The following is a 24,746-nucleotide window of genomic DNA, read 5'->3' on the forward strand; positions in this document are numbered from 1 at the left end:
CATCTAGGAGCACAACAACAAGCACACCCTGGGCAAGAAGGCGCCATAGCTAAGCTAAGGCAAGCAAGCCAGCTCAGCTCATCTCCTCCCGATGCTAGCGTCAGCGAGGTCGACGAGGCGGGTGGCGTGGGAGCGCGATGTGAGGAAGAAGTCGAGCCCGCCGCGCCGACGCTAAGGGTGTCGCCAGCGGCGCCGTGGGTGACGTTCTTCTGCTCGAAGTAGAGCAGCGTGCAGCGGGAGGACGAGGGGAGCGGCGGCAGCTAGCGGCATCGAAGCGCAGCGGAACTGGGGCGGCGGTCGGCGGCTAGGACGGCGGCGGCTCGGCCGCGGAGGCTCGCGGTGGTGGGAGGATGAGAGGAACGGCGGCGGACCTCCAGTGGCCGCTCCGTCCACTCGCGCTGTTCAGCACCGACGAGAAGGGCAGCGAGGAGGCCGAGGCGAGGAGGGCAAGGCTCCTCGTCCCCGCTCAGCCACGACTCTGCTTAGATAGTCCCGCTCACCGACGACGCCTTCAGCGGCGACGACGACGCCATGGCGCTGCGGATACTCAATGCCATCACGTCCATCCTCCTCCTTGGCAAGCACAGCTAGCGCGCAGCGCAGGCGCCGCCATCCTCCTCCTCGACGAGCACGAGGGCGGCGGCCTCAACTCCGGGCGGTGGAAGGCGCGGTTCGCGCGCGCTACGGTACTACGCCGCGGCGTTTGATGCGGTGGACGAGGCGGGGCTGCCGGATGGGAGCTCGCCACCAGCCGTCGTCGCCGCTCCACTTGTCCTCCCACTGCTGTGAGCCGCCGCCGCCGTTGCCGTCGCCGCCGTTCCACTCGTCGTCCCACTGCCGTGAGTTGCCGCCGTCGTTCCCTTCGTCCTCCCATTATCGCGAGCCTCCGCAGCCGAGCCACCGCCCCCGGTTCCGCTGCGCCCCCATGCCGCCGACCGCCGCTGCCAACGAAGGAGGATACAGTATAGGAGGGAGTCGCTGACAGGTGCGCCCCCACTTTATTGTTTTAATTTATTCGATGATTGGGATGCCACGTAGACGTCACGTCAGCGAAACCGCCCTTCAAAACAGCCGAGGGAGTCAAATTGCACCGGTTTTAAAAGTTAGGGAGTCAAGATATCTGATTTTATGGTTTAGGGTCACGGATTAGATTTCGATCACTTTTGAGGGCCACGAAGTGAACTTATTCCTAGAATGGGAAGGAAGGGATCGGGTGGGCCAGAGAAGGAATGAGGCCCAGATAGAAGAAATAGATATGTGATATCGAGTTTTTTTTTACTTTCTCTATTTCCAAATATACTTGTCCCTAGTTAGTATGCACATTTCAACTTTGGCCACTCATATTTCTTACAAAATATTATTAGATCATTAAAAGGATATAATGTTATCAAAGTATATATCTCTCTATTTCATATTATATGTCGTTTTCGATTTGTTTTAAGTTAGTTTTTTCTAAGTTTGACAAAACTTATGTAGAAAGACGTAAAAAAAATCTATAACACTAAATTTATTTTTCTAAAAAACGGTGTTAAACTTTACAAAAAATGGCTTGATACAAACTTAAACGACTATAATAAATAACGGATGAAGTATGTCGGTGACATGGGACCGGGAGTATCATGACTAGAGGCTTGAGGCAGACACAATCGCCCACGTGGCCTGGCACCCTCGGGGGGCGTCGGGCCCGAGGGTGATGTGTTCGCCCTCCTCTTTGTCTCCCCGAGGGGGTCGGACCGCTCCCGTTTCGGCCCCGAGGGCTGGGGCGCCCCGACCCCTTGTGGATTTTGCGCCGCGTGTATGGGTTAGGTGAGCGCAGCGGCGCTCACCTAACCGCATTTATTGCGGTTTGGACAAGCGCGTCACGCCGCATGTAACGCAGTGCAGCGCGCTCGTTTATCCGGTCAGTGACCAGTCACAGACCGATCAGATCGTGGGTTAGGTGGCGACAGGCGGTCTGACGCACGCCTCGCCCCATCCCGTCAGGATGAGAGCCTCCAAGCACTCGTCCCTAGCCGGAGCCGGCGTGTTAGCTCCTGGAGATGGCACGTTGGTCCCGGTCAGATATATACCAGGCTTCATCCTAACCATTACAAACAAGACATTGTATGAAGAGGGGCGAACATGCAGATTGATAAACTGACGCGTGGTGGACAAGAATGACCGATTTGTGACCGGTCTGACACTGGTCATGTCGTCAGCAGACAGCCATGTTCCCACGTCGCGCCTGCTTCCGGCGGAAGTGGAGGTAGGTATGGGCTGTCCCATCAGAAGGTCATTCGAACGGCAACCATACAAGTCTCCGTCTGTTTATGAAAAGATAGGATAAGTCCCCACAAAAAAGAGAGAGATGGTGCATGTGGTATCCCCTTGAGGTATAAAATGAGGACCTTGCCCACTTAGAAAGGAGATTTTTGGGATTTTTCCGGATCCAGAACGATCAGAGAGGGAGAGAGTAAGAGCTCTCTGGTTCTCCAGCTCTTTTGTAGCTTCTTCATACATAGATCCACAAAAACACAGGAGTAGGGTATTACGCTTCTCAGCGGCCCGAACCTGTATACATCGCCCGTGTCTTGTGTGTTTCCACTCTCGCGAACCTTCCACACACAGACTAGAAGCTTAGAATCTCACCCAGGGCCCCCGGCCGAACCGGCAAAGGGGGGCCTGCGCGGTCTCCCGGTGAGGAGCCCCACGCTCCGTCAAAGTACATTCTAAACATAAACATTAATCTTTCGTTCATCATAGTTTAACAACTTATAAATTATCTAGGAACGGAGAGAATAATAATAGATAGTCCACATAGATTAGCCTAAATAACTGGAAATGGATTCTAATCCCTTGAGGATGTCCCGCCGTGTATCTTTTATTTCAAATTCAATGCAAATAGGTGCGAAAGAAATTAACAATGTAAGAGTATAGAGGCATCTATCGCTCCATCAAAAATCAAGTTTAAATTTGACCTATACATTAAAAAAAGACAAATTCAAGTATAAATAGTACCATTACTATTCAAACGTTAAATTTATCTTTGAGTAAATTTCACAAAACTATATGTATTTTGCACAATTTATCACAAAACTACAGATTTAAGAGCTTGTTTCACAAAACTAAAGATTTAGTGTGTTCAGTTATCACAAAACTAGAGGTACTTTGTACAATCTATCACAAAACTACAGATTTAAGAAATTGTTTCACAAAAATATAGATTTAGTGTATTCGTTTATCACAGTGCTACACATTTAGTGTCTTCATTTATCACAAAACTACAGATTTAGTGTCTCCATTCTCAGAAAACTACATGTTTTAGCATTGTTAAAACGTGTAGTTTTATGAGAATGGAGACACTAAATCTGTAGTTTTGTGATAAATGAAGATATTAAACCTGAAGTTTTATAAAACAAGTTCTTAAATCTGTAGTTTTGTGATATATTGTTCAAAGTACCTGTAGTTTTGTGATACACGAAGATATTGAATCTGTAGTTTTGTGAAACTAGTTCTAAAATCTGTAGTTTTGTGATAGATTGTGCAAAGTATCTGTAGTTTTATGAAACTAGTTGGGTGGCCCGCGCAATTGCGCGGCTAGCACCCAAACAAAATCATATCTTTTAGTACGATTTTACTTAAAATTTATTAAATAGCTATCTCATTGTCTTAAGATTTTAAAAAATCAAGCCTTATCATCCTCTTGTTTCTAATTATATAGTTTTAAAATCACACCAGTTGCTACCCCTTATGTCATCTCGTTCTTTATTTGCTTGCTCGATCTATCACTATTTTTATTTATTCTTCTTGGAACCTTTAAAAATTGGATTTTATAGTTTTTAGAGTTTATTGTCATGTTGGGTTTCTTTTTATAATTTCTAGATGCCCCCCATCAAACGTTGCCATTATACTCCTCTACGACCCGTCCACTGTCTCTTCTCTTTATTATCATTGAGATTTAAAAAATCGAACATAATTGTCGTTTTGGTTCATTTTTACTTTCTAGAAGTCCTGCCAAACCATCAGCAGCTTTGCCATTGTACTCCTCTACGGCTCGCCCGCTGCCTCCCTTCTTTATTGTCATTGAGATTTTTAAAATCAAACATGATTATCATTGTTTTTTTTACTTTTTAGAAGTTCTGAACCTTTAAAAATTGGACTTATAGTTTCATTTTTTATAATTTTTAGAAGTGCCATCAAACGATGCCACTATGCCCCTCTACAGCCCATCCGTCACCTACTCTTTATTGCCATTGTGATTCTAAAAATCAAACATAACTATCATTGGAATTCATTTTTTATTTTCTAGAAGTCCCGTCAACCGCCGACGGCTCTACAACTATACTCTTATACACCCCGCCCGCTGCTTCTCCTTTGTATTGTCATTGAGATTTTAAAAATCGAATATGATTATCAATGGGTTTTTTTTACTTTGTAGAAGTCCCAGCAACCGCCTTACTTGTTTGCTTCACGGTCTGCCTGAAGTCCCCCCTTTTAATCGTCATTAGGATTCTATTTGGTGTTTTATTAACAACTTTTATATGTCGTATCAACCGCCACCACTCTACTCCTTTATAGGCATGTTACTTAATTTAACTCGTTATGCGTTTTAGATGGTCTTTTCTTTCAATAGTCTTTATTTTTATTACAAATTTTAGTTATTTATAAATTGTATTCCTAATTGAAATCTTATTTTTCTTTTTCTAATTTCAGAATTTATTTTTTAAAAAAAATAGTTAATACCGTATTGTGTTCTTTTAATGTTTTAATTTTTTATTTTCAATTTCAATTGTTTCAAAATTGTATTTCTACTTTGAACTCTCTTTTTATTTTTCTAATTTTCGATATTATTTTATTTTTTTGATTTTTCTAATTTTTTATATTATTTTATATTTTTATCTCGTATTGGGTTCTTATATGGATTCTTCTTTCAATATTGCTTATTTTTAATTCCGAATTTCAGGCAATTTTAAATTGTATTCCTACTTGAGCTCTTCTTTTATTTTCTTTTGCTAATTTCGGATTTATTTTTATTTTTATTCTGAATTTTAATTAATCTCGTATTGGGTTCTTATATGGACTCTTCTTTTAATATTCCTTATTTTTAATTCCGAATTAAAGCTATTTTTAAATTGTATTCTTACTTGGACTCTCCTTTCCTTTTCTAATATTGGATTTTATTTTATTTTTATTTCGATTTTTGATTAATCTCGTATTGGGTTCTTATATGGAAACTTCTTTCAATATTGCTTATTTTTAATTCTGAATTTCAGCTATTTTTAAATTGTATTATGCTCTAATGTGGGAATTTCTAACCCCCACAATGAACGTGGTGCCTCCTTTTGGCCCGCGCAATTGCGCGGCTAGCACCCAAACGAAATCATATATTTTTCAGTATGATTTTACTTAAGATTTATTAAATAGCTATCCTCATATGTCTAATTATATAGTTTTGAAAAGTCACACCAGCTGCTACCCCTTACTTCTGTCATATCCTTCTTTTGTTTCCTCGGTCTACCACTATTTCTATTCATTCTCCTTGAAACCTCTTAAAATTGGATCTTATAGCTTTTTGAGTTTATTATATCATTGGGTTTCGTTTTTATAATTTCTAGAAGTCCCATCAAACGCTGCCATTATACTCCTCTAAGGCCCGTCCACTCTCTTTTCTCTTTATTGTCATTGGGATTTTACAAATCGAACATAATTATCGTTCGGGTTCATTTTTTTTACTTTCTATAAGTCCCGCCAAACCGTCAGCGGCTTTGCCATTGTACTCCTTTATGGCTCGCCCGCTGCCTCCCTTGAGATTTTAAAATGCATCATGATTATCATTGTTTTATTTTTACTTTTTAAGAAGTTCCGAACCTTTAAAAATTGGACCTTGTAGTTTTTAGAGTTTATTGTCCTGTTGGGTTTCATTTTTTATTGTTTCAGAAGTCCCGTCAAACGATGCCACTATACACCTCTACGGCCCATCCGCCGCCTATTCTTTATTTTCATTGGGATTCTAAAATCGAACATAACTATCGTTGAAATTTATTTTTTATTTTCTAAAAGTCCGCTAACCGTCGGCGGCTCTGCAACTATACTCCTATACACCCCGCACGCTGCTTCTCCTTTTTATTCTCATTGAGATTTTAAAAATCGAATATGTTTATCAATTGGTTTTTTTTTTACTTTCTAGAAGCCCCGGCAACCGTCTTGCTCGTCCCTCCTTTTAATCATCATTAGGATTCTATTTGGTGTTTTACTAATAATTTTTATATAACGTATCAACTGCCACCACTATTCCTAATTGAAATCTTTTTTTTCTTTTTCTAATTTATTTTTTTAATTAATACCGTATAGTGTTTTTTAATACTTTTATTTTTTTTATTTTTTGAATTTCAGTTGAACTCTCTTTTATTTTTTTACTAATTTTGGATATTTTTTATTCTGAATTTTAATTAATCTCATATTGGTTTCTTATATGGATTCTTCTTTCACTATTACTTATTTTTAATTTCGTATTTCAGTTGATTTTAAGTTGTATTCCTAATTTAACTTTTTTTTCTTTTTGCTAATTTCGAATTTTTTTTATTTTTATTCCGAATATTAACTAATCTCGTATTGGGTTATTATATGGACTCTTCTCTCAATATTTTTTATTTTTAATTCCGAATTTCAGCTATTTTTAAATTGTATTCCTACTTGGACTCTCCTTTTATTTTATAATTTCGGATTTTATTTTATTTTTATTTCGAATTGGTATTAATCTCGTATTGGGTTGTTATATGGAAACTTCTTTCAATATTGCTTATTTTTAATTCCGAATTTCAGCTATTTTTAGATTGTATTTATACTTGGACTCTTCTTTTCTTTTTTTTCTTTTTCTCCGATTAATGTGGGAATTTCTAGCCCTCACAACGAACGTGGTGTCTCCTTTCAAAGTTGTTTTAATAATATAATAGATTTACTCTTTATCTTTTTTTATATATATCTCAATGTGTTAGTTGATTTTGAACCTAAGATCTTCTGTTATATTCACAGAAGTGGTATATACTTTGTATGAATGTTTTCAAGTTTTTAAAGGTTTTTGTATAACTATGTGTATATGTGTATGGTTATTAAGCAAACGAGATTCCCTCGAGGTATCAAAGCCGTCTCCCAAAATAACTTTGTGAACCATCGAATTGTTTACCCATACAGGGCGGCGCCTTTCAAGAGAAGGTTAATTACCCAGCACGGTGCCGACTGCCGAGCAACAGCATTATTCTGGTCGGCCGACTCGGCCCAATGAGCAATCCATGAACCAAAAGCTAAACCATATGCCTAACAGATTAGGACTTCGGGACTAAGATTAGAATCCTAAGTCTAGTAGTCTGAATATAACCACTATTGGCTTCTAGTAGTATATATTAGTACAACATTTGTAAATATTTACAACAAAACGAATGTTTGGAACCTGGTTATTCCAATGTCATCCACTCGAGCGCGAGAGAATGTATTAGCCACGAAGAATGGAATAAAGACCCGTCTCTAGCCGGAAAGGGATGAGAAAGCACGGTCCTGCTGCAATGGAATTATTCCGTTCGCCCTGTTTAATTTGTTCGAGTTCTCGTCTGTCTTAAAAATGTTTTTGGGAGAAAGCTACGTCCTCAACAATGCCTTTATACTCTATTAATAGTTCATTTCATCGCAGCCTCGCCTCTGAATCGCTCGCCGACTCGCGTTTTGTTTGTCACTTGTCACTAGTCACCTAGCAGCTTCGGCATGGGCTGCTGCGGCGGCATGTCGTCGACGTCGAGGGCGCCGAGGGGGATCCGGGAGGAGACGCTGCTCCGCGTCCCGGGCGCGTCGGTGCACCTGCTCGACGGCGCCGAGGGCCCCGTCGAGCTCGCCCGGGGGGACCTCGCCGTCGTGCGGATCGCCAAGGACGGGGTGGCCGTGGCCACCGTGGCGCGCGTCGGCCGCGGCCTCGGGTGGCCGATCACGAGGGACGAGCCCGTGGTGAGGCTCGACCGGCTGCACTACCTGTTCACGCTCCCGGACAGCACGGGCGGCGGCGGCGGCGGCGGCGGCGGCGCGTTGTTCCTCAACTACGGCGTCTCCTTCGCCGCGCCCGACGACGCGCTGCTGGCTTCGCTCGACGCGTTCCTCAAGGCCAACGCCTGCTTCTCCACGCCTTCTTCGCCCGCGCCGTCGAGGAGCTCCGCCACCACCACCACCAGGCCGGCGCCGACGACGACGGCGACGGCGGACGGGTACTGGAACGACTTCGCGCCGAGGATGGACAGCTACAACAACGTGCTCGCCAAGGCGATCGCCGCCGGCACCGGCCAGCTCGTGCGGGGCATCTTCATGTGCAGCGAGGCGTACGCCACCCAGGTACGTGCTTCTGATCGATCACTAACCTTTAACCTCTTCTCTGTTCAATCCGTAGATTTTGATTCAGCCTCGCGTGCAGGTTCAACGCGGAGCCGACCTGATTCGTCCTCAAGCTACCGGCAGCGTGACCAAACGATCCGGCGGCGCAGGTGGTGGCGGAGCAAGCCGTACTACCGGCCAACCGGACGCGAAGCGCGGAGGAGTCAACAAGAGCCTCAAGAGGCAAGTGATCAGTTAAGCTAGCTTAATTTTGCGTGAATTTTTACTACTTGTACTGCATGATGCTACTCGTGTTGGTTTGTTCTTCAGGGTCAGGAAGCTGTCGGAGATGACGGAGAAGATGAGCCAGTCGTTGCTCGACACGGTCATCGCGGTGACGGGGTCCATGGCCGCGCCGCTGCTTCGTTCGAAGCAAGGGAAGGCCTTCCTCGCCACCGTCCCAGGGGAGGTCATCCTGGCCTCGCTTGATGCTATCAGTGAGTATCCTGCTGTCAATGCTTCACCAGCAAGTGCTCAACAGATCGAGGCTTTCCAACGTTAATCAGAATAAACGAATTCTCGTTGATGCTCGGAATAACGAAGCTGATGCTCGACCATTTGAATTGCTTGCTTTTATCTGGCAGATAAAGTTATGGACGCGGTGGAGGCTGCTGAGAGGAGGTCACTCGCTGCCACATCCAATGTTGTCTCTGGTGCAGTGTCAAGAAGGTAAGGAAATCCATATCTGAAAGACTGAAAATCAGGTGCAGAGGTTGATCCGCACGCTTCAAATTTCTTGGCTATATTCTTCCGTGTATATATAGCAGATTCTGCATCAGCAAATTTAGCATCAATTCAGCATTGGGAACATCGGTTGTCAATTAGTAGCTTGTGCTGTGTTTCGCAGGTATGGAGAGAGCGCAGGGGAGGCGACGGAGGATGCGTTCGCGACGGCCGGCCACGCCGTGGGGACGGCCTGGAACCTCTTCAAGATACGGAAGGCCGTCACGCCGTCGTCCTCCCTCCCAGGGAACATGGTGAAGAGCGCCGTCAGGAACAGAAAATGACGGCCCGCCCGTCTTGCAACTGCAGAGAACAGCGGCGTGTGCTACAAGCCACCTCGAGTGTGTCGCGTAGGCTGATCATGTACTGCCAAGTTAAACTCTCCTGCCTCTTGCATGTTCAGTTGTTCACTACCTGATGAAGTAATCAGGGCATACCAACATTACACCTTAAGTACTATACAAAATGTCTCAGTAACCTGTGTTGAGCTGCTAAAGATATTCCCATTTGTGAGTGCTTGCTACCACTCCACGATCTGCAGTCTGGACTTAACAGAGAACGGCCAGAGAAACTTGCTAGGATAGACTGGAGTCATTGGACAAGCATGCTGAAATGCTGACATGATAAGATTTAATGCATAATACTGAAGAAAGGCTACTAAGTTTTGATATGTAAATGATCAGAACCACTAAGTTTTTATATGTAAATAAATTCACTATGAAAGCCTAGTTTAAGCCCAGTAACTTGCGCACTAGATTGGGTTACCAAATCAAAGGCAGGAAGTGTCATCCTAACATAAAAAAGGAATCCACCTTTAGCATGGGCCAATGAACATCGAAACTTGCTGAGGAGAAAAAGGGATAATCAAACCACATAATAATTTGCAAGATAAAACAGGTCGGCTTACAAGTTACAGCCTTCCAATGAGTACCTCTAACGCTAGCATAAATTTAACATCATAACATGCTATAGCCAAACTAGCTAAGTTCCATCCACAATCACAAAACTTGACTTCAGTGACGAGGGAAAACAACAAAAAACTAACAGAAACATGATTACGCCATTGCCACTAGACCCAACAGTGTTCCCAGAGCCAGTAGTACAAATGTAAATGAGTTTTCACTTCTTTTTCCCGGCATCACCAGCCTTGGTCTGCAATAAAACCCAACATGCCCATTAGTATTACAAAGCAACCAATATAACCTGCATCAAGAAATGGCAGGACTCCAGTAACCAATAGCTCACCTTCTTGACACCACGGATCTTCTTAGCTCTGTTCTTGCGTTCTTTCATTTGCTTGCGAGATTTCTCAACCTTGGTAGCAAGACCATTCTGACAAAAAGGAACAAAATGAAGTAAATTTACAGGAACAACATACAGGAGAATATGGCGCTGGACACAGATACAACTAGTTAATTGCTCTCCACAACGAAGAAATGTGCAACTCATAGACAACTAACTAGACATGACAAGTCCACCTTTAGTGGCTTAATCAAAAGTCACAAAATCAAATCTCACCGTTCCTTTCTAATCATGTATTACTCCTAACATAAGAGATCAACAATGGAGAAGGCGACGATTGGTTGGTGTTGTTGCATCTCATCAAAAGAGATGCATGGCATTTCATTGGAGCACTATCTGAATGAAGATTTGTGATACGAGCTTATTTTGCCTATATTAAAAGTATATTTTGATGAGCTTCAAATATCACGCTGATGCAATTGAAGCAAAAGAAGCACAATACAAAAATGTTAGAGATGTAGCCTGGATACTCAAATTTGTACTATTAGGTCCTCAAATCAAATCCACCATAGTCCATAGCCACAAGGCCACAACATGTTTTTTAAAGCTTAATACCCACAATATGTTGCAAATGCAACTGAATGACCAATGCAAGAGCAGCAGAGATCACGAAATGTCAGTGGTTATGCATTGCCCTTGAACATTTCTTCATGATACTAGTCCCACACTCAGACCATCAATATTAGCGTGCGTTGCTAGAAATGGTTTGACAACTACTACAAATTACACAGGGCACTGGCAAAGCAGGGAAATGGCGAGCAAGGGCTAGAATGATACATACCCTGATGAGGCGGTACTTGGGCTCGTACTTCTTCGCGGCGTCGAGGTTATCGTAGATGAGGCCGAATCCGGTGGACTTGCCTCCACCGAAGTGGGTGCGGAACTTGAACACGAAGATGCAGTTCGCGTCCTTCACCTCGTACAGCTTGGCCAGCTTCTCCTTCAGCTCAGCCTGCACAGCAAAACCCCAGCCGCTGAGATCCAAACCCCCCGCAAATCATCACCACCACCACATGTAAGATTTACACCGAGGTCTCACCTTGGAGACGTTGGGCCGGCCGGGGTGGATCACCTCGAGCACCTGCAAGGTAAGGATTCATCCAGCGAGAGAGAGAGATCAATCACAGAGCCATGGCGGCAAGGAGGAGGAAGAGCTTTGAGAATGGACAGGGCGCTCACGAATTGCTTGCGGGAGAGGAGGCGGTTGGTCATGAACTTGCGGGTGCGGAGGGTGACCGCCGCCGCGGCCTTGGAGTCCGACATGGCTGGAGTTGGCCGCGCCGCCACCGGGAGAGGAGAGGAGAGGAGAGGAGAGGAGGAGGAGCGCGGCAGAGGTTTGGCTGGCGGCACGAAAACCCTAGGCGAGGGTGCTGCGATCGCTTATATACGGTGGGCTTGTAGCTGGAGGCGGAGGAGCTTTGAGATTTGAGATTTGTATCCGGAGGCCCATACTTTGATTCTTTGCCTTGATGGGCTTCGGGCCCACTATGAGGTTTACGTTACGAGACATTATTTCTCTCGGCCCAAATGATGCCTGGAGTACCTTTTCTTTTTCTTTTCTTGACTGCTATAAGGCTGTAGGTATTGATGTGGGTGCCCCTAATGGGCGATCAGTCGCGCCTCACGCTGGACGCGCGGTCAGTTTATGCCCTCTGGTCTCTCTCCTCTACTACAGGTATAGTATATATTTTATATACGTATATATATATTTTATATACATACGTATAAATTTTGTATATACATATACAAAATTTATATATGTGTATACAAAGTTTATATACAAAATTTATATATGTGTATACAAAGTTTATATGTATGTATATAAAGTATATATGTACGTATACATATTGTATACGCATGTTTTTAATATGTATTTTTTTATTATAAAAAATATATACACATATACAAAGTTTGTATATGACGTATATAAAGTTTATATACGACGTATACAAAGTTTGTATATGTAAATATACCAACTTTATATACATATATATACGAAGTTTGTATGTGTAATATAAAAAGATACATATACAAAGTTTATATACGCATACTTTATATATGCGTATACATACTTTATATACGTGTATACAATCTTTGTTTACGTGCATATTAAACAACCGAAAAACTGAAAAAGATACGGAAAGAAAAAAACAGAAAAAAATATTGCGCCAAAAAAAAGGAAACCGCACAAAAATGATACGGAAAAGAAAAGAAAAAAAAAGAAAAGAAACATGCGAAAAAATCGTGCGCAAGAAAAAAAACAGAAAAAAGAAGGAAATCCCGCGACGCGCGCACCCTCCTCTCCGCGCGCGCCACGTGCCTCGCCGCGCGGGGGAGGGGGCGCGCGACTGATCGCTCGTTAGCAGTTTCGTATTGATGTATGCTTTGTTTGTGATTGCAGGGGATTAGGACAACTTTTTAATATTTTAATATGAAAAATCTAACCTGGGTTGTCATATAATTTTTTTTAAGGAGGGTTGATATAATATTTGACTAGTTAATTTATTTAATTGAATTGCTAATAAATAGATTGTTTGTGTTCTAAATTTGTAATGTATGAAACCTAATGTGAAAAAAACTACTCCATCCGTCCCAAAATATAAGCATTTTTAGCTATGAATCTAGATGTGTTCAGATTCATAGCTAAAAGTTATTATATTTTAGGACGGAGATAGTACTTATCTAATTTAAAAAATGTTTTTACCTAACGTCATTTGAACAGAGGATTTTGCATAGGATTTGAACATAGCCATTTTTACGTCAGCTTAAAAGGTAAGCTTAGCACACCACAAATGTCCGCATACTTTATTTAGCCTTATAATTTTGGTGTGGTGGTAAAATCGTGGTCACTAGTGTTTAAATTCTGGTGTCCATAAATACTACACACATGTTCACGAACAAAATATTACACATATAGAGATGGATTTTTAATAAGATTTTAGTGACATTGGCGGATGCATTCATGAAGATGTAAGTGCAATGTTGCATGCGTATTGGTGCATGCATGCCTTGTCGTGTAATCCTGTAATCGCAAAATAAAATAATCAGCTTTTGATCATATATGACCTGATACGATTCTTTGTTGTGATAGATCGTAGCTAAAACGCAGAGGGACCCAGAGCAGAACTCACGATAAAAGTTATCATATATGACCTGATACGATTCTTTGTTGTGTTATACTTTTCAACTTGATTATTAATAGAAGTTGTCAATATTGACTTTTTAATAAAAATACATGCATAATGCACATCTTGTAATTTTGGATTGAGCTATAGGTAGCAATAATCTATGATCACCTTTCACATAAATAAATGAGAGAAAATCCAAGAAATATCATCAACGAGCATCCAATTTTAAGAAATACCATTAACAACTGCGAGCTTCATTATTGTATAGCCAACTTTATCCTAAAAATGTCTTAGTCGTTAGATTTCCATCCATCTCACCCCGTTAAATGCAACGAAAGTCTACTAACGAAACCCTAACGGAGTAACGGTGATGGTATTTTTAGGACAAAATCATTTGCACGATGACATTTTATGTATCTAGTATTTGTCTATGGTATTTCTAGAACAAAATCGCTTGTATGATGATATTTTATAAAACTCGTATTAACGATATTAATTTTTGAAATTAGACGTTTGTTTATGGTATTTTTAAATATTCTCAATAAACAAATATCTAGCCAGCGAAGGACCGGAGATGGCGTTAATGATTGAGGAACAGGAGTCCCTAATGATCAGGATTCATTAGCTGCATAAGCGGTCAAGCAAGACGTCCCTGTTTGAGGAGAGCAACACAGGCCAAACACAAAGACGTCCCTGTTGGCTGTTGCGTGCTGCAAAGGAGATGATTAATTTAGCTTGACTCTCTCTCCCGCGGAACGGCTGCTGCGTCAATCCGTTAACCGATTTATCCGAAAAGGCTGTGTTTATTTTCTGAAACTAGAGAGTAGTTTGGGAAAAGTTAGTAATTTGAAAAAAAAATTATGAGTTTATGTAAGTAGAAAAGTTTTGAATGTGACGTGATGTGATGGAAAGTTAGAAGTTTAGAGGAAGTTTAGTGTGAACTAAACAGGGCCAAAGACTATTAAATTAAGATTATCGTTTTTTTAAGTCTTGTCAGTTGATACACTATATTTATACTGAAAGGTACGTACGTGCGGGAACATGCAGTACTACAGTGCAAGAGGTACACGTAAGTTTTGAAAGGAGCCGAGTATTTTTGTGCAACTGATTAGAACATAAAACCGTAAATTTGGTGGTGGATTGGAACGGATTAGGTCCTCCGTCGTGGCCTCGTGGGGAAGAAATGGACGTTGTTGCTGCAACAATGATACTCTACACATGCTACAAACGCTGGTTATGATAGCTACGGTTTCTCTCAGAATAAAAAAAACTCCCTTAAGCAGTACAAACTTTTTCATCCAGCTTATAAAGAAACAATAATTATATAAAGTCAAAAAAATAAACTAAAAGCCAGAAACTAGCTATGTTTTGCAGCCTTTTCAGATTATCCAAAAGTAACTAATAATCAGCTGTTTATTACTCCCTCCGTCTCATAATATAAGGGATTTTGAGTTTTTGGTTGAACTGTTTGACCACTCGTCTTATTAAAAAATTTGTGCAAATATAAAAAACGAAAAGTTATGCTTAAAATACTTTAGATAATAAAGCAAGTCAAAATAAATAAATAATAATTTCAAACAGTTCAAACAAAAACTCAAAATCCATATTATAGAACGGAGGGAGTAGTAATCTGGAGCTCCTCTAACATAACATAGCATCATGAATGAAAAGGTGATGTGGAATTATTCCTCTGCACCCTGGAACTATTCCTCGCGGAAGGAATGTACTCCGTATCAACTTTCAAGTTAACGTACACAGCTGTACCATGTGCCATGTGTAGTGGTTGAGCTTGCGCATTCTGGATTCTGAAACTGCTCGTTCGATTTGATTTTAGCGAAGGCGAGAGATGGGATGTCGGGGCTGGCATCGAGCTCGATCGCTATTTGCTAAGGACCACGACACCACGTGAATATCTTCAACCTTCGATTATGATCTCGAACGTTTCTCTCGACGTTAACGCGTCGTTCTTTGTTTTTTTACGGTTTGCTGCTGCAACCAAAAACGCGAATATTACGAAAGTACTAAATATCAAATAAATAGAAGATGTGATACATCGAGCCCATACCAACTAGTACATCTCCCTATAAAGTTAGCCGGAAAACCCCTTAATGTTTTTCGTGCTGCTACAACCTGAGATAGATAATTATTGGACTGAAGTGTCAAATTCTCGCTTCACAAAACCCGGTATAAAATCTTGTTTAAGACGTACAGCTCTGGTTGTTAATACCTTAAGACTCACTCACTGGTTATAAATCACAAATCATGTGTTGGGAGTCCAGGAGAAAAAAAGAAGAAGAAGCACTGTCAAGTCGGGTGTTGAGAGATCCCTAAAATCACAGTGAAACTACACGCACAAAAGCAAAAGATCACTGTCTATCGATTTGGATATATACTTCTGAGGTTGGTAATACGTTAACAACTGAGCAGCCCACACTATAGAGCAACTGAGCAAATCAGCGTGAAATTACTGTTCGTTTAAAATTTTAAATGGTAGAGGTGAGTTGCTGGCGCATCAAGCCTAAAGGCCACGTGGTTCTCAAAAATTAAAAAAGAAAGAAAGAAAGAAAGCCTGAAGACCACGTTTACCTGATCTGATCTGGTCTTTTATTTTCTTTTCCTCTTCTCTTCATCCGTGAACATTACTCATCGATTGATGTCACGTTGCCTATTTCTGTTACTAACATTCAGATTCCTCTGTTTTTTTATGGTTACGACAAGATGGTAGGTTGCACAAATTTATTTCTCGTCCACAGGTTCCATTGTAAATAGTTATATACAGTACAATTCTAAAGGACTTCTATATACAGTACAGTTGCCTTAAGACTTGGAGCTCACAAATCATGTCATGGAATCCTGAAAAATAATTCACAAGCACCGTAGTGGATTCAAATTTCAAATCCAAACAGTCCGGGGGCAATTGTTTCCCCTAGGAAACAGCCTTGCTTTCGTTTTCGAGCGTGAAAGAAACATATATGGTGTCGTTATATCGGATATAGAAAAGTGTTTTATATCGGATACAGATGAACTTATAGAGAAAATAGTCATACTCTTGATTTTTCGCACAGTCACTTCGATGCCAGAGATGAACTAATCGAGAAAATCTTTATAATCTTAATTTTTCCCTTAATCAGTTCCATACCTTTAAATTTTTATTTTGATCCTTATATATCCATACTGTCGGTTTATCATGATTAACTATTAGTAGATTGTTTCTTACAAATCATTACATTACAAGCTAGGGTAATATGAATATTTTTTTTAGAAAATCTCATGGTTAACTAATACGATGGGTATGCAAAGGGAAATTCAGGCTATGATCAGAAGAAAACCTGAGGATATAAAGAAAGTAATATGTAAGTTTTAAAGGCACTCCCAATTTGCATAGTAACTAACAAATGTCCTTTTATTATTTTTGTTACGTGCCTGTCTAAATTCGTAGTGCTAAAATATATCACATCCCGTACTAAATTAATTTATTTTGGAATAGAGGGAGTAAGGGATAGTATAGGTGGTGTTTGAATCTTCGATGAAGATGAAGATGAAGATTAAGTGTTTTACGCAAAACGAGGTGGTAATAACGTGTGCTCAATTGAGTTTTAATTATTACAAACTTGAAAAATGAATTAAACTTGAAAAATGGATTAATCTGATATTTTAGAACAACTTTTATATAGAAAGTTTTCGCACAAAACGCAACGTTTAGCAGTTTAAAAAGCGTGTCACGAAAATCCAGAACTTCATCCAGTTTGCAGTTGAAACGAACTGGGCCATATATGTGGGTAAGATTTATTTTAAATGAGTATGTAGTAGTACTACCTTTATTTTATACTAACATTTTTTAAGTTACTACACACGTTTCAGAAAGAAAGTTTCCTGAAATGGGATAGAAAAATAATTTCCCACCCACCAAAAGACATCTTGAAGGGACTGTTCACTTTAATGCCATTTTCAATTTTACCAAATTTTGGTAAAGTTGCAAAAAAAGTAGCTACATTTAGTTTGCTGTCAAATTTTGGTAACTATATAAGAAATTCTGCCAAAATTTTAGTAAGTTGGCAATGCCAAATTTTGGTAAGGTTTTTTTTAGCATCAAAGTGAACATGTCCTAAATCCTAACAATTTATTCTCCCTCTTCCATTTAACCTTAACCCTTTATTTATTTTCTACTTTCAATCCCACCCTACACTTTCCATTATCCAAACGCACTCTTACACTTAAACCCGCCCCCCCCCCTCCCACCCCCCATCAGTACGCTGTACACGTGTGTCGGTGTGTGAGTCTAGTCAAGAGGGTTTGACTTGTCTCACCACCAAACGGCAAACGACGATAACAGCTCAAGGGAAAAGAAAAAGAAAGAAAGAAAACAAAATTAAGAACCAATCAGGCGGGAGACAACTGGACAACCGTCAGCCGCGCCGTGGACGGAGCGGCGAGGCCACCAACCCCACCCACGTTCGCGGCCTCCCCTTGGTCTCCACTTGCCCCCCTCACCCTCACCCTCACCCTCTCCCCCTCGCGCCGCCGGGGCGACCAGGGGCGGCTTCTCCCCGTTAGCTTTCCCGCATCGGCGGGGCCCGCCGCCCCCCCGCCCGCCATGCGCGCCCTTCGCTCCCGCTTCCTTCCGGTATTTTCGCTAAATCTCTCTCTCTCTCCTCACACACCACACTGTGCTGCGTCGTCGTCACTCTCTCCGGTCAACCTTCCCCAATCAGCCACAGCCACAGAGCCGGGCTGGGGGGGGGGGGGGGGCGGGCGTCATTAGCTTTACAATAATCATCGCCGCCACTTGTAAACTAAAATATCTCGCGCGCTGCACTAACCACGCCAGCTTTCCGATCGATAAATACTACTCCCGCTTCCGGTAGCTACTAGCACGGCGGTGGCAGTGGCAGTGGCAGTGGCAGTGGGAGTTCCAGGGACGTAGAGCAGCGCGGTGCGGATTGTGCGGGGAGGCGCGGGAGGAGGAGGAGGAGGAGGGGAAGATGGAGAGCACCATGAAGGGGATCCGCGGGGACAACGCGCCGTGCGTGCTGGACCTGGACGACGCGGCGACGGTGGGGGGCGGCGTCGGGGACACCTACGGCGAGGACTGCGCCACCGAGGAGCAGCTCGTCACGCCGTGGACCGTCTCCGTCGCCAGGTGAGCGCCGGTGTGGGGAGAAGGGGCTCGGTGTCGGTAGGAGAGGATAAGCTTTTTGATCCGCCCATGCGCTGGGGCCACCTGGCCCTGGGGTTTTTGTTTCTCGGTGGGGGGTTTTGTCACTTCTGGTGTAGTGTTGAACGTAATTTTAGCTTTCTTTTTTTTTCTTTTTTGTTTTCCGCATCTGGTGTATGTCGAGCATATTGCAGCGCAAAAGTAAAGCTTGTGCATGTTGAGCATATTGCAGCACAAAAAGTAGAGTTTCGATAAGATGCTTCAGGTTTCGATCAGATCAAACACATCGCTATGTTTCACGTTTCAATCGCGGAATGTTGCCAAATTAATTTGGTCTATGGGGAGCTGAGATGAAAACAGTGCGCTATTTTGGCTAGTCGTTGCCATCAGAGGATAGGGCAGAATTTGGATCATCTACAGAAGTGCGAGATCACGCTTAGAAAAGGAGAATTTGGATACATGCTTGAACAAAGCTATTTTTTTTAGCTTGATTTGGTGTCCGAAAATTTTGACTTTTTTTTTGTGTGTGTGTGTGTGCGCGGGGCAGTGGTTACAATTTGCTGAGGGATCCTCGCTACAACAAGGGGCTTGCCTTCAACGAAAGGGAGCGCGAAACGCACTACCTCCGTGGGCTTCTGCCACCAGCAATCGTATCCCAGGAGCTCCAGGTTCAGTGATCCTATTTTTTTTTCTTTAATGAGCCTTTTCATATTTGTTCAGCTATCTGATCCACTATGCTCTAATCTTATTAGGAAAGGAAAATCATGCATAACATCCGACAATACCAGCTGCCTCTGCAGAAATACATGGCTATGATGGACCTCCAGGTGACTTTCCTTATTGTTCATAGTATAGCATTACAGCTCATTTGAGTTACGCAGTTTGGTTACACTGTTCTTTCAATGCATATTGCAGGAGGGGAATGAGAGGCTTTTCTACAAGCTCCTCATTGACAATGTTGAGGAGCTACTTCCTGTCGTTTACACTCCAACAGTTGGTGAGGCCTGCCAAAAGTATGGATCCATATTTAGCCGTCCTCAGGGTCTTTATATCAGCTTGAAGGAGAAGTAAGTTTCTCTACCTGGGTTGTTGTATTGTTTTGAGATTCCCGTGTTCATGTGCATCTGTAATTTTGCTGCAGGGGAAAGATCCTTGAGGTGCTAAAAAACTGGCCAGAGAGGAGCATTCAGGTTATCGTTGTTACTGATGGTGAGCGAATTTTGGGGCTTGGAGATCTTGGCTGCCAGGTAACTCAGCATATGTGCCTTGAACTATTATAACAAATTATGATACCACCTCTTAGGATCTTGTGTTGATTACAACGAATTCTATATAGGGAATGGGGATCCCTGTTGGTAAGCTTGCCCTTTACACTGCTCTAGGAGGAGTGCGTCCATCTGCTGTAAGTTGCCATATCCAGTATCAACCCTTTTTTTGTCAGACTACCTTTAGGCTTTAGCATCAACTAACATTCCTAAAGTGTTTGCCAATCACATTGGATGTTGGTACAAATAACGAGGCGCTGCTGAATGATGAGTTCTACATTGGCTTAAGACAAAAGAGGGCCACTGCTCAGGTTGGACATTTATATTTGATTCTGACTATTTTCCTAACTCGCTCTAGTTATGGCCTGAATTAAATTGTCATTTTTGTGCCATCAGGAGTATGCTGATTTTCTTCATGAATTCATGACTGCCGTGAAACAAAACTATGGGGAGAAAGTACTCATTCAGGTAACATGCCTACTAAAATGGCTTCATTTAGAAACCAGAAGAAAGTATGGAAACAGAAAAACTTGCAAATGTGAAATGACTTTCATCTGATTTGCCTCTGTTTGAAAATCGCCATATAGTACTGAAGTTGATCTAAAGACTGTTTGTCATGCAGTTTGAGGATTTTGCAAACCATAATGCATTTGAACTCCTTGCAAAATATGGAACAACTCACCTTGTATTCAATGATGATATTCAGGTATTGTTCTACTTTACTGGATGCCTGTTACCCTGCTGGGGATGGCATTCATTTTACATTGACGTCAATATCCGGAGAATATAGTTAATTGCTTGTAGCAACGAACTTCCATTAACCTTTTTTAGCCAGTATGCAGACATACCAATATTATTTTTTACTGCTATATATTTTACAGGGAACAGCTTCCGTGGTCCTTTCTGGGCTTGTTGCAGCACTAAAATTAGTTGGTGGTTCATTGTCGGAGCACAGTTACCTGTTCCTGGGAGCTGGAGAGGTCTCTTTCTCTCTCTCTCTCCCTCCCTCTCTCTCTCTCTCTCTCTCACACACACACACACACACATCATTTGTTTGTGTTACTATGTTAGGCTTAGCGCATTACTATTTCTCTGTTTGGGCACCAAAGAGGTGGCATTTTCCCCTTCGCCACCTCCTTCTTAAGTGAATTTCAAATACCTTGTCCATCTTGTTTTAGAAAAAAAAAAAGGCATCTGATTGGGTAATGCTAGATTGCAAGTTATTTGTGGAGCTGCAATATCTGAAGTGGACTTGCTAGATTAACTGAAAAGAACTCCAAATGCCATCAATTGTACAATTCAGAGTCTATCTTAGTGTAGTTATCTGCTTCTTTACTGACCATTTTCATCTATTTTATAAGTTGGTGCTGGTGCATCCTTCGTGCGACAGTTATTTGCAATTTTGTATTTAAAATACTGTATTATGCTTATTCTATCAGGATAAGTTCTTCCATTTTTCTAACTATATATATTTTCTCATTATGAGCTATATAGATATTACACAATATATTTGTGGCATGTACTTCTCAATGGCATTTAATTGACTGTGTATTCATCGATATAGATTTGACTTACATTTTCTCCCAAACAATATCTTCATTCTTGTGCTTGCAGGCTGGGACAGGCATTGCAGAACTTATAGCTCTCGAGATATCAAGACAGGTGATGCATCTTTTTTTTTTTTTTTTGGGGGGGGGGGGGGGTCATTTGCTGGCTTGTACACATATCTATATGACCTAATAATTATTTGCACATGCAGACCAAAGCACCAATTGAGGAGTGCCGCAAGAAAATATGGCTTGTTGATTCAAAGGTTGAAAAGAACCAGATCTCCTTGCTTAATTTCACTGTTTGGGTTCAGAACTTTATTTGTTCCTACTTGCTAACTGTGGATATTAATAAATTGACAGGGCTTGATTGTCAGTTCACGAAAGGAGACCCTTCAACACTTCAAGAAACCATGGGCCCATGAGCATGAACCTGTTGGAAATCTCTTAGATGCAGTCAAAGTATGAATACACCCATGTAAAAATTCATTGCATTTACTATGAATAACTATGAAAGGCTCTATTCTAACTCAAATGCATCTTCCAGACTATCAAACCAACAGTATTGATTGGCACATCTGGAAAGGGGCAAACTTTCACTCAGGAGGTTGTTGAAGCCATTTCCTCATTTAATGAGGTAAATTTCACCATGTCAATTTAATATTTTTGAGTCTGTTGAACCACTGAAGTTAGCAGCTGATGTTTTTTTTTTTTTGCACAAATTCCTAGAGGCCTGTCATTTTTGCCTTGTCCAACCCAACATCTCAGTCTGAGTGCACCGCTGAACAAGCGTACACATGGAGCAAGGTATGATCGCTATCAGTAATGACCTTGCTTTTTTTCTTTTCTCGGAATTTGTTATCCCTAGTGCTTACTACAATGTTGTCATGGGCAATAGTTTTGTTATAACAATCTGAAATAACAGGGCCGCGCGGTGTTTGCAAGTGGAAGTCCATTTGATCCGGTGGAGTATGATGGCAAAATATACGTGCCTGGCCAGGTCTTAACAATAAACACCATTGACTTTATTGCAAAGATTTTATCAGTTGCAACTGTTCTGGACTAAAAATACGATCATGGTCTGTCATACAGGCAAACAACGCCTACATCTTCCCAGGGTTTGGCCTTGGTGTGGTGATGTCTGGTGCAATCCGTGTTCATGATGACATGCTTCTTGCAGCTTGTAAGTGCTCCATAGTCCATACTATATAACTAAAGCCACAAGTACCTTTTCTTTTTACCGAGATTACATTGTTCTCGATGCAGTACTATTTGCATTAGTCCAAATCAGTCACAAAATGAGGTGGTAAGAGTAGAGAAGGAATTCATTCAAATAATTCATTCTGATCCTACAGTCAGGAAGAACAAGTGATAAGCAAGCTGTAATGAATTATTTGAATGAATTCCTTCTAGCGTAATTCCGCGGATTGATTCATCCTTAGATCTTCTTTGGCATATATGTTGAACTGGCAAGTTAACACTGATGATACATTCTGATCCTGGTACAGCGGAAGCACTGGCTCAGCAGGTCACACAAGAGAATTTCGACAAGGGCCTTACTTATCCTCCCTTCTCAAACATCAGAAAGATCTCTGCCCACATTGCAGCCAACGTTGCAGCAAAGGCATATGAACTTGGTCAGCATCCTAATTTATCTTCACTTCCTCAAAGATAAGTCCATGGTTCCTTTTTACAGCTTGCTTATCACTTGTTCTTCCTGACTGTAGGTTTGGCAAGCAGGCGCCCTCGGCCAAAGGACCTGGTTAAGTATGCAGAGAGCTGCATGTACAGCCCACTTTACCGCAACTACCGGTGAATCTGGTCATCCGGTATCCGGATCTATTCCAGTCATGTATATCTATGAACTGTTTCCTGCAAAATCTTACTACTTGTTCAGTACTGCACGCTGTAATTCTGATGAGTCTACCGGAGTTACTTCAAGCCTTTTTTTCCCCGTGTCGTTCATGCCTGTATTGTAATATTTCCTTTTCGACGTGATGTGAAGTTCCTTGTATCCAGTTACCTTAAGCATGGGCATATGTATTTTCATCACAAGAATGTTACCGTCCTAGGGATGGGTAATAAATGATAAATCTGGAATAAAGTTTCTACAGTTCCTTTCTCGGTACTGTTTCTATGTTCACCTCGATGCTCTTGCTACATTTGCTATTGTTTTCTGTACGTACTTGGCCGTATGCATGTTTGGTTCTTTGGTGCAGACACCAGAAAAGATTCTCCCGGGGGTCGTGAGTGCGATGCCCAGACAGGAACCATTGGGAAAAGCTGGCATTCATAGTAGGGGGGCATTGCTTGAAATGGCTTTGGCCACAGCATATGTTTCCAAAAGCAAAGATCCAATGTGATTTTATAGTACATGACCAGGTTCTCTTTGGAGGGTGTTAAAATTACGTCCATCCGATTGACACTGTGCTGGTGCTGGGCTGCTGGCCCCGATTCTTCACTTTACTGTAGCTTCTAAAGTTGAGAACAATCACCGAGAAGATCTGAAGAGCAAATTCCATTTTGATTGAACAGGGACCTAGCTACAGCTACATCAAATTAGATTAGATAAAGTGAGATAAAGGAGACAGAAATGGAACTGTTGCAATTTCGGCCACCCGTACGAATGTACTACACTATTTCTAACATTGGAAAAAGAAAGGTACTAGTACTACATGCATATTGGTACGACGACATATGTGGTCATTCTTCAAATAGATGGTCTTTTGTCATGTTGTGATCAAGTTACTTGGTAGAAAATAGTGTAAAAGTTTTATTTAGACTTAGAGGGCACTGAAAATGAAAATCTTAGTTGAGAAAAAATGGTCTATGAAGAATTAAGCATCAACGATCTACTATGAACAATAAGTGGACAACCTGTTTAACCTAACCTTTATTCAACTCTGGGAAAACCACCGCATAACCTCCATTATTGGGCACTTTTGCTCTGATCAATTTTTTTTACCACCAATGATAGGTGGTATGCTTTTGATGTGACAACAAATTGAAATATACACTTCCATCCAAAAAAAGGTGAGCTCTTACACAGTGATATCATGATGCCTCAGGCACGCTTTCATGTGACAACAGTATATGTTATGGCTTATATATTGTGGACGCATCGTATCCATTATTTTGGTGTCATGTACATGTCCTCTCGCGATAACAGTATCCAATATTTCACTAGATATCAGAGCATATTTTGTACATAAAGAATATCACACATTATTACTATATA

The 24,746-nt window shown here is 41.7% G+C and overlaps 3 protein-coding genes across 6 annotated transcripts; 2 read left to right on the forward strand and 1 right to left on the reverse strand.

Moving 5' to 3' along the window:
* The first annotated feature begins 7,591 nt into the window (after positions 1-7,591).
* LOC4324670 (senescence/dehydration-associated protein At4g35985, chloroplastic) lies at positions 7,592-9,607 on the forward strand. Its single transcript, XM_015759310.3, has 5 exons — positions 7,592-8,349; positions 8,429-8,571; positions 8,659-8,825; positions 8,973-9,057; positions 9,236-9,607. The coding sequence occupies exons 1-5, from the start codon at positions 7,735-7,737 to the stop codon at positions 9,393-9,395; spliced, it is 1,170 nt and encodes a 389-aa protein (XP_015614796.1). The 5' UTR covers positions 7,592-7,734; the 3' UTR covers positions 9,396-9,607.
* A 365-nt stretch (positions 9,608-9,972) lies between these two features.
* On the reverse strand, positions 9,973-11,763 carry LOC4324671 (small ribosomal subunit protein eS24z). Its single transcript, XM_015759333.3, has 5 exons — positions 11,593-11,763; positions 11,453-11,494; positions 11,195-11,365; positions 10,357-10,443; positions 9,973-10,263 (listed from the first exon to the last, which is right to left on the reverse strand). Exons 1-5 carry the CDS (start codon positions 11,674-11,676, stop codon positions 10,231-10,233), a joined length of 417 nt encoding a protein of 138 aa, XP_015614819.1. The 5' UTR covers positions 11,677-11,763; the 3' UTR covers positions 9,973-10,230.
* Positions 11,764-18,010: 6,247 nt separating this feature from the next.
* LOC4324717 (NADP-dependent malic enzyme) lies at positions 18,011-23,651 on the forward strand. 4 transcript variants are annotated; one of them, XM_066309024.1, is made up of 20 exons: positions 18,011-18,165; positions 18,370-18,681; positions 19,244-19,364; positions 19,449-19,523; positions 19,612-19,763; positions 19,838-19,943; positions 20,033-20,098; positions 20,177-20,272; positions 20,358-20,429; positions 20,584-20,667; positions 20,843-20,941; positions 21,576-21,623; positions 21,721-21,774; positions 21,872-21,970; positions 22,056-22,145; positions 22,238-22,315; positions 22,434-22,508; positions 22,601-22,691; positions 23,017-23,145; positions 23,236-23,651. In XM_066309024.1, the coding sequence occupies exons 2-20, from the start codon at positions 18,524-18,526 to the stop codon at positions 23,322-23,324; spliced, it is 1,782 nt and encodes a 593-aa protein (XP_066165121.1). In that variant the 5' UTR covers positions 18,011-18,165; positions 18,370-18,523; the 3' UTR covers positions 23,325-23,651. The 4 variants fall into 4 exon arrangements, with proteins under 4 accessions (XP_066165121.1, XP_015620425.1, NP_001411769.1 ...); XM_015764939.2 differs by having other exon boundaries at positions 18,407-18,681; NM_001424840.1 differs by lacking the exon at positions 18,370-18,681 and having other exon boundaries at positions 23,236-23,635.
* Positions 23,652-24,746: the final 1,095 nt, after the last annotated feature.

Source organism: Oryza sativa, chromosome 1, assembly GCF_034140825.1.
Source record: "Oryza sativa Japonica Group chromosome 1, ASM3414082v1".
Lineage (NCBI taxonomy): Eukaryota > Viridiplantae > Streptophyta > Magnoliopsida > Poales > Poaceae > Oryza > Oryza sativa.

What these genes read in the sequence shown, in the direction of transcription:
- LOC4324717 (XM_015764939.2), top strand. Translation starts at nt 18,136, where the DNA reads ATGCGCGCCCTTCGCTCCCGCTTCCTTCCG. An exon ending in TTGGAGATCTTGGCTGCCAG is followed by an intron (nt 19,944 to 20,032) that starts GTAACTCAGCAT and finishes AATTCTATATAG; the next exon opens with GGAATGGGGATCCCTGTTGG. An exon ending in TGTTCCTGGGAGCTGGAGAG is followed by an intron (nt 20,942 to 21,575) that starts GTCTCTTTCTCT and finishes TTGTGCTTGCAG; the next exon opens with GCTGGGACAGGCATTGCAGA.
- LOC4324670 (XM_015759310.3), top strand. Translation starts at nt 7,735, where the DNA reads ATGGGCTGCTGCGGCGGCATGTCGTCGACGTCGAGGGCGCCGAGGGGG. An exon ending in GCGAGGCGTACGCCACCCAG is followed by an intron (nt 8,350 to 8,428) that starts GTACGTGCTTCT and finishes CCTCGCGTGCAG; the next exon opens with GTTCAACGCGGAGCCGACCT. An exon ending in TCTGGTGCAGTGTCAAGAAG is followed by an intron (nt 9,058 to 9,235) that starts GTAAGGAAATCC and finishes TGTGTTTCGCAG; the next exon opens with GTATGGAGAGAGCGCAGGGG.
- LOC4324671 (XM_015759333.3), bottom strand. Translation starts at nt 11,676, where the DNA reads ATGTCGGACTCCAAGGCCGCGGCGGCGGTCACCCTCCGCACCCGCAAG. An exon ending in GCCGGCCCAACGTCTCCAAG is followed by an intron (nt 11,366 to 11,452) that starts GTGAGACCTCGG and finishes TTTGCTGTGCAG; the next exon opens with GCTGAGCTGAAGGAGAAGCT. An exon ending in AGATCCGTGGTGTCAAGAAG is followed by an intron (nt 10,264 to 10,356) that starts GTGAGCTATTGG and finishes GTTTTATTGCAG; the next exon opens with ACCAAGGCTGGTGATGCCGG.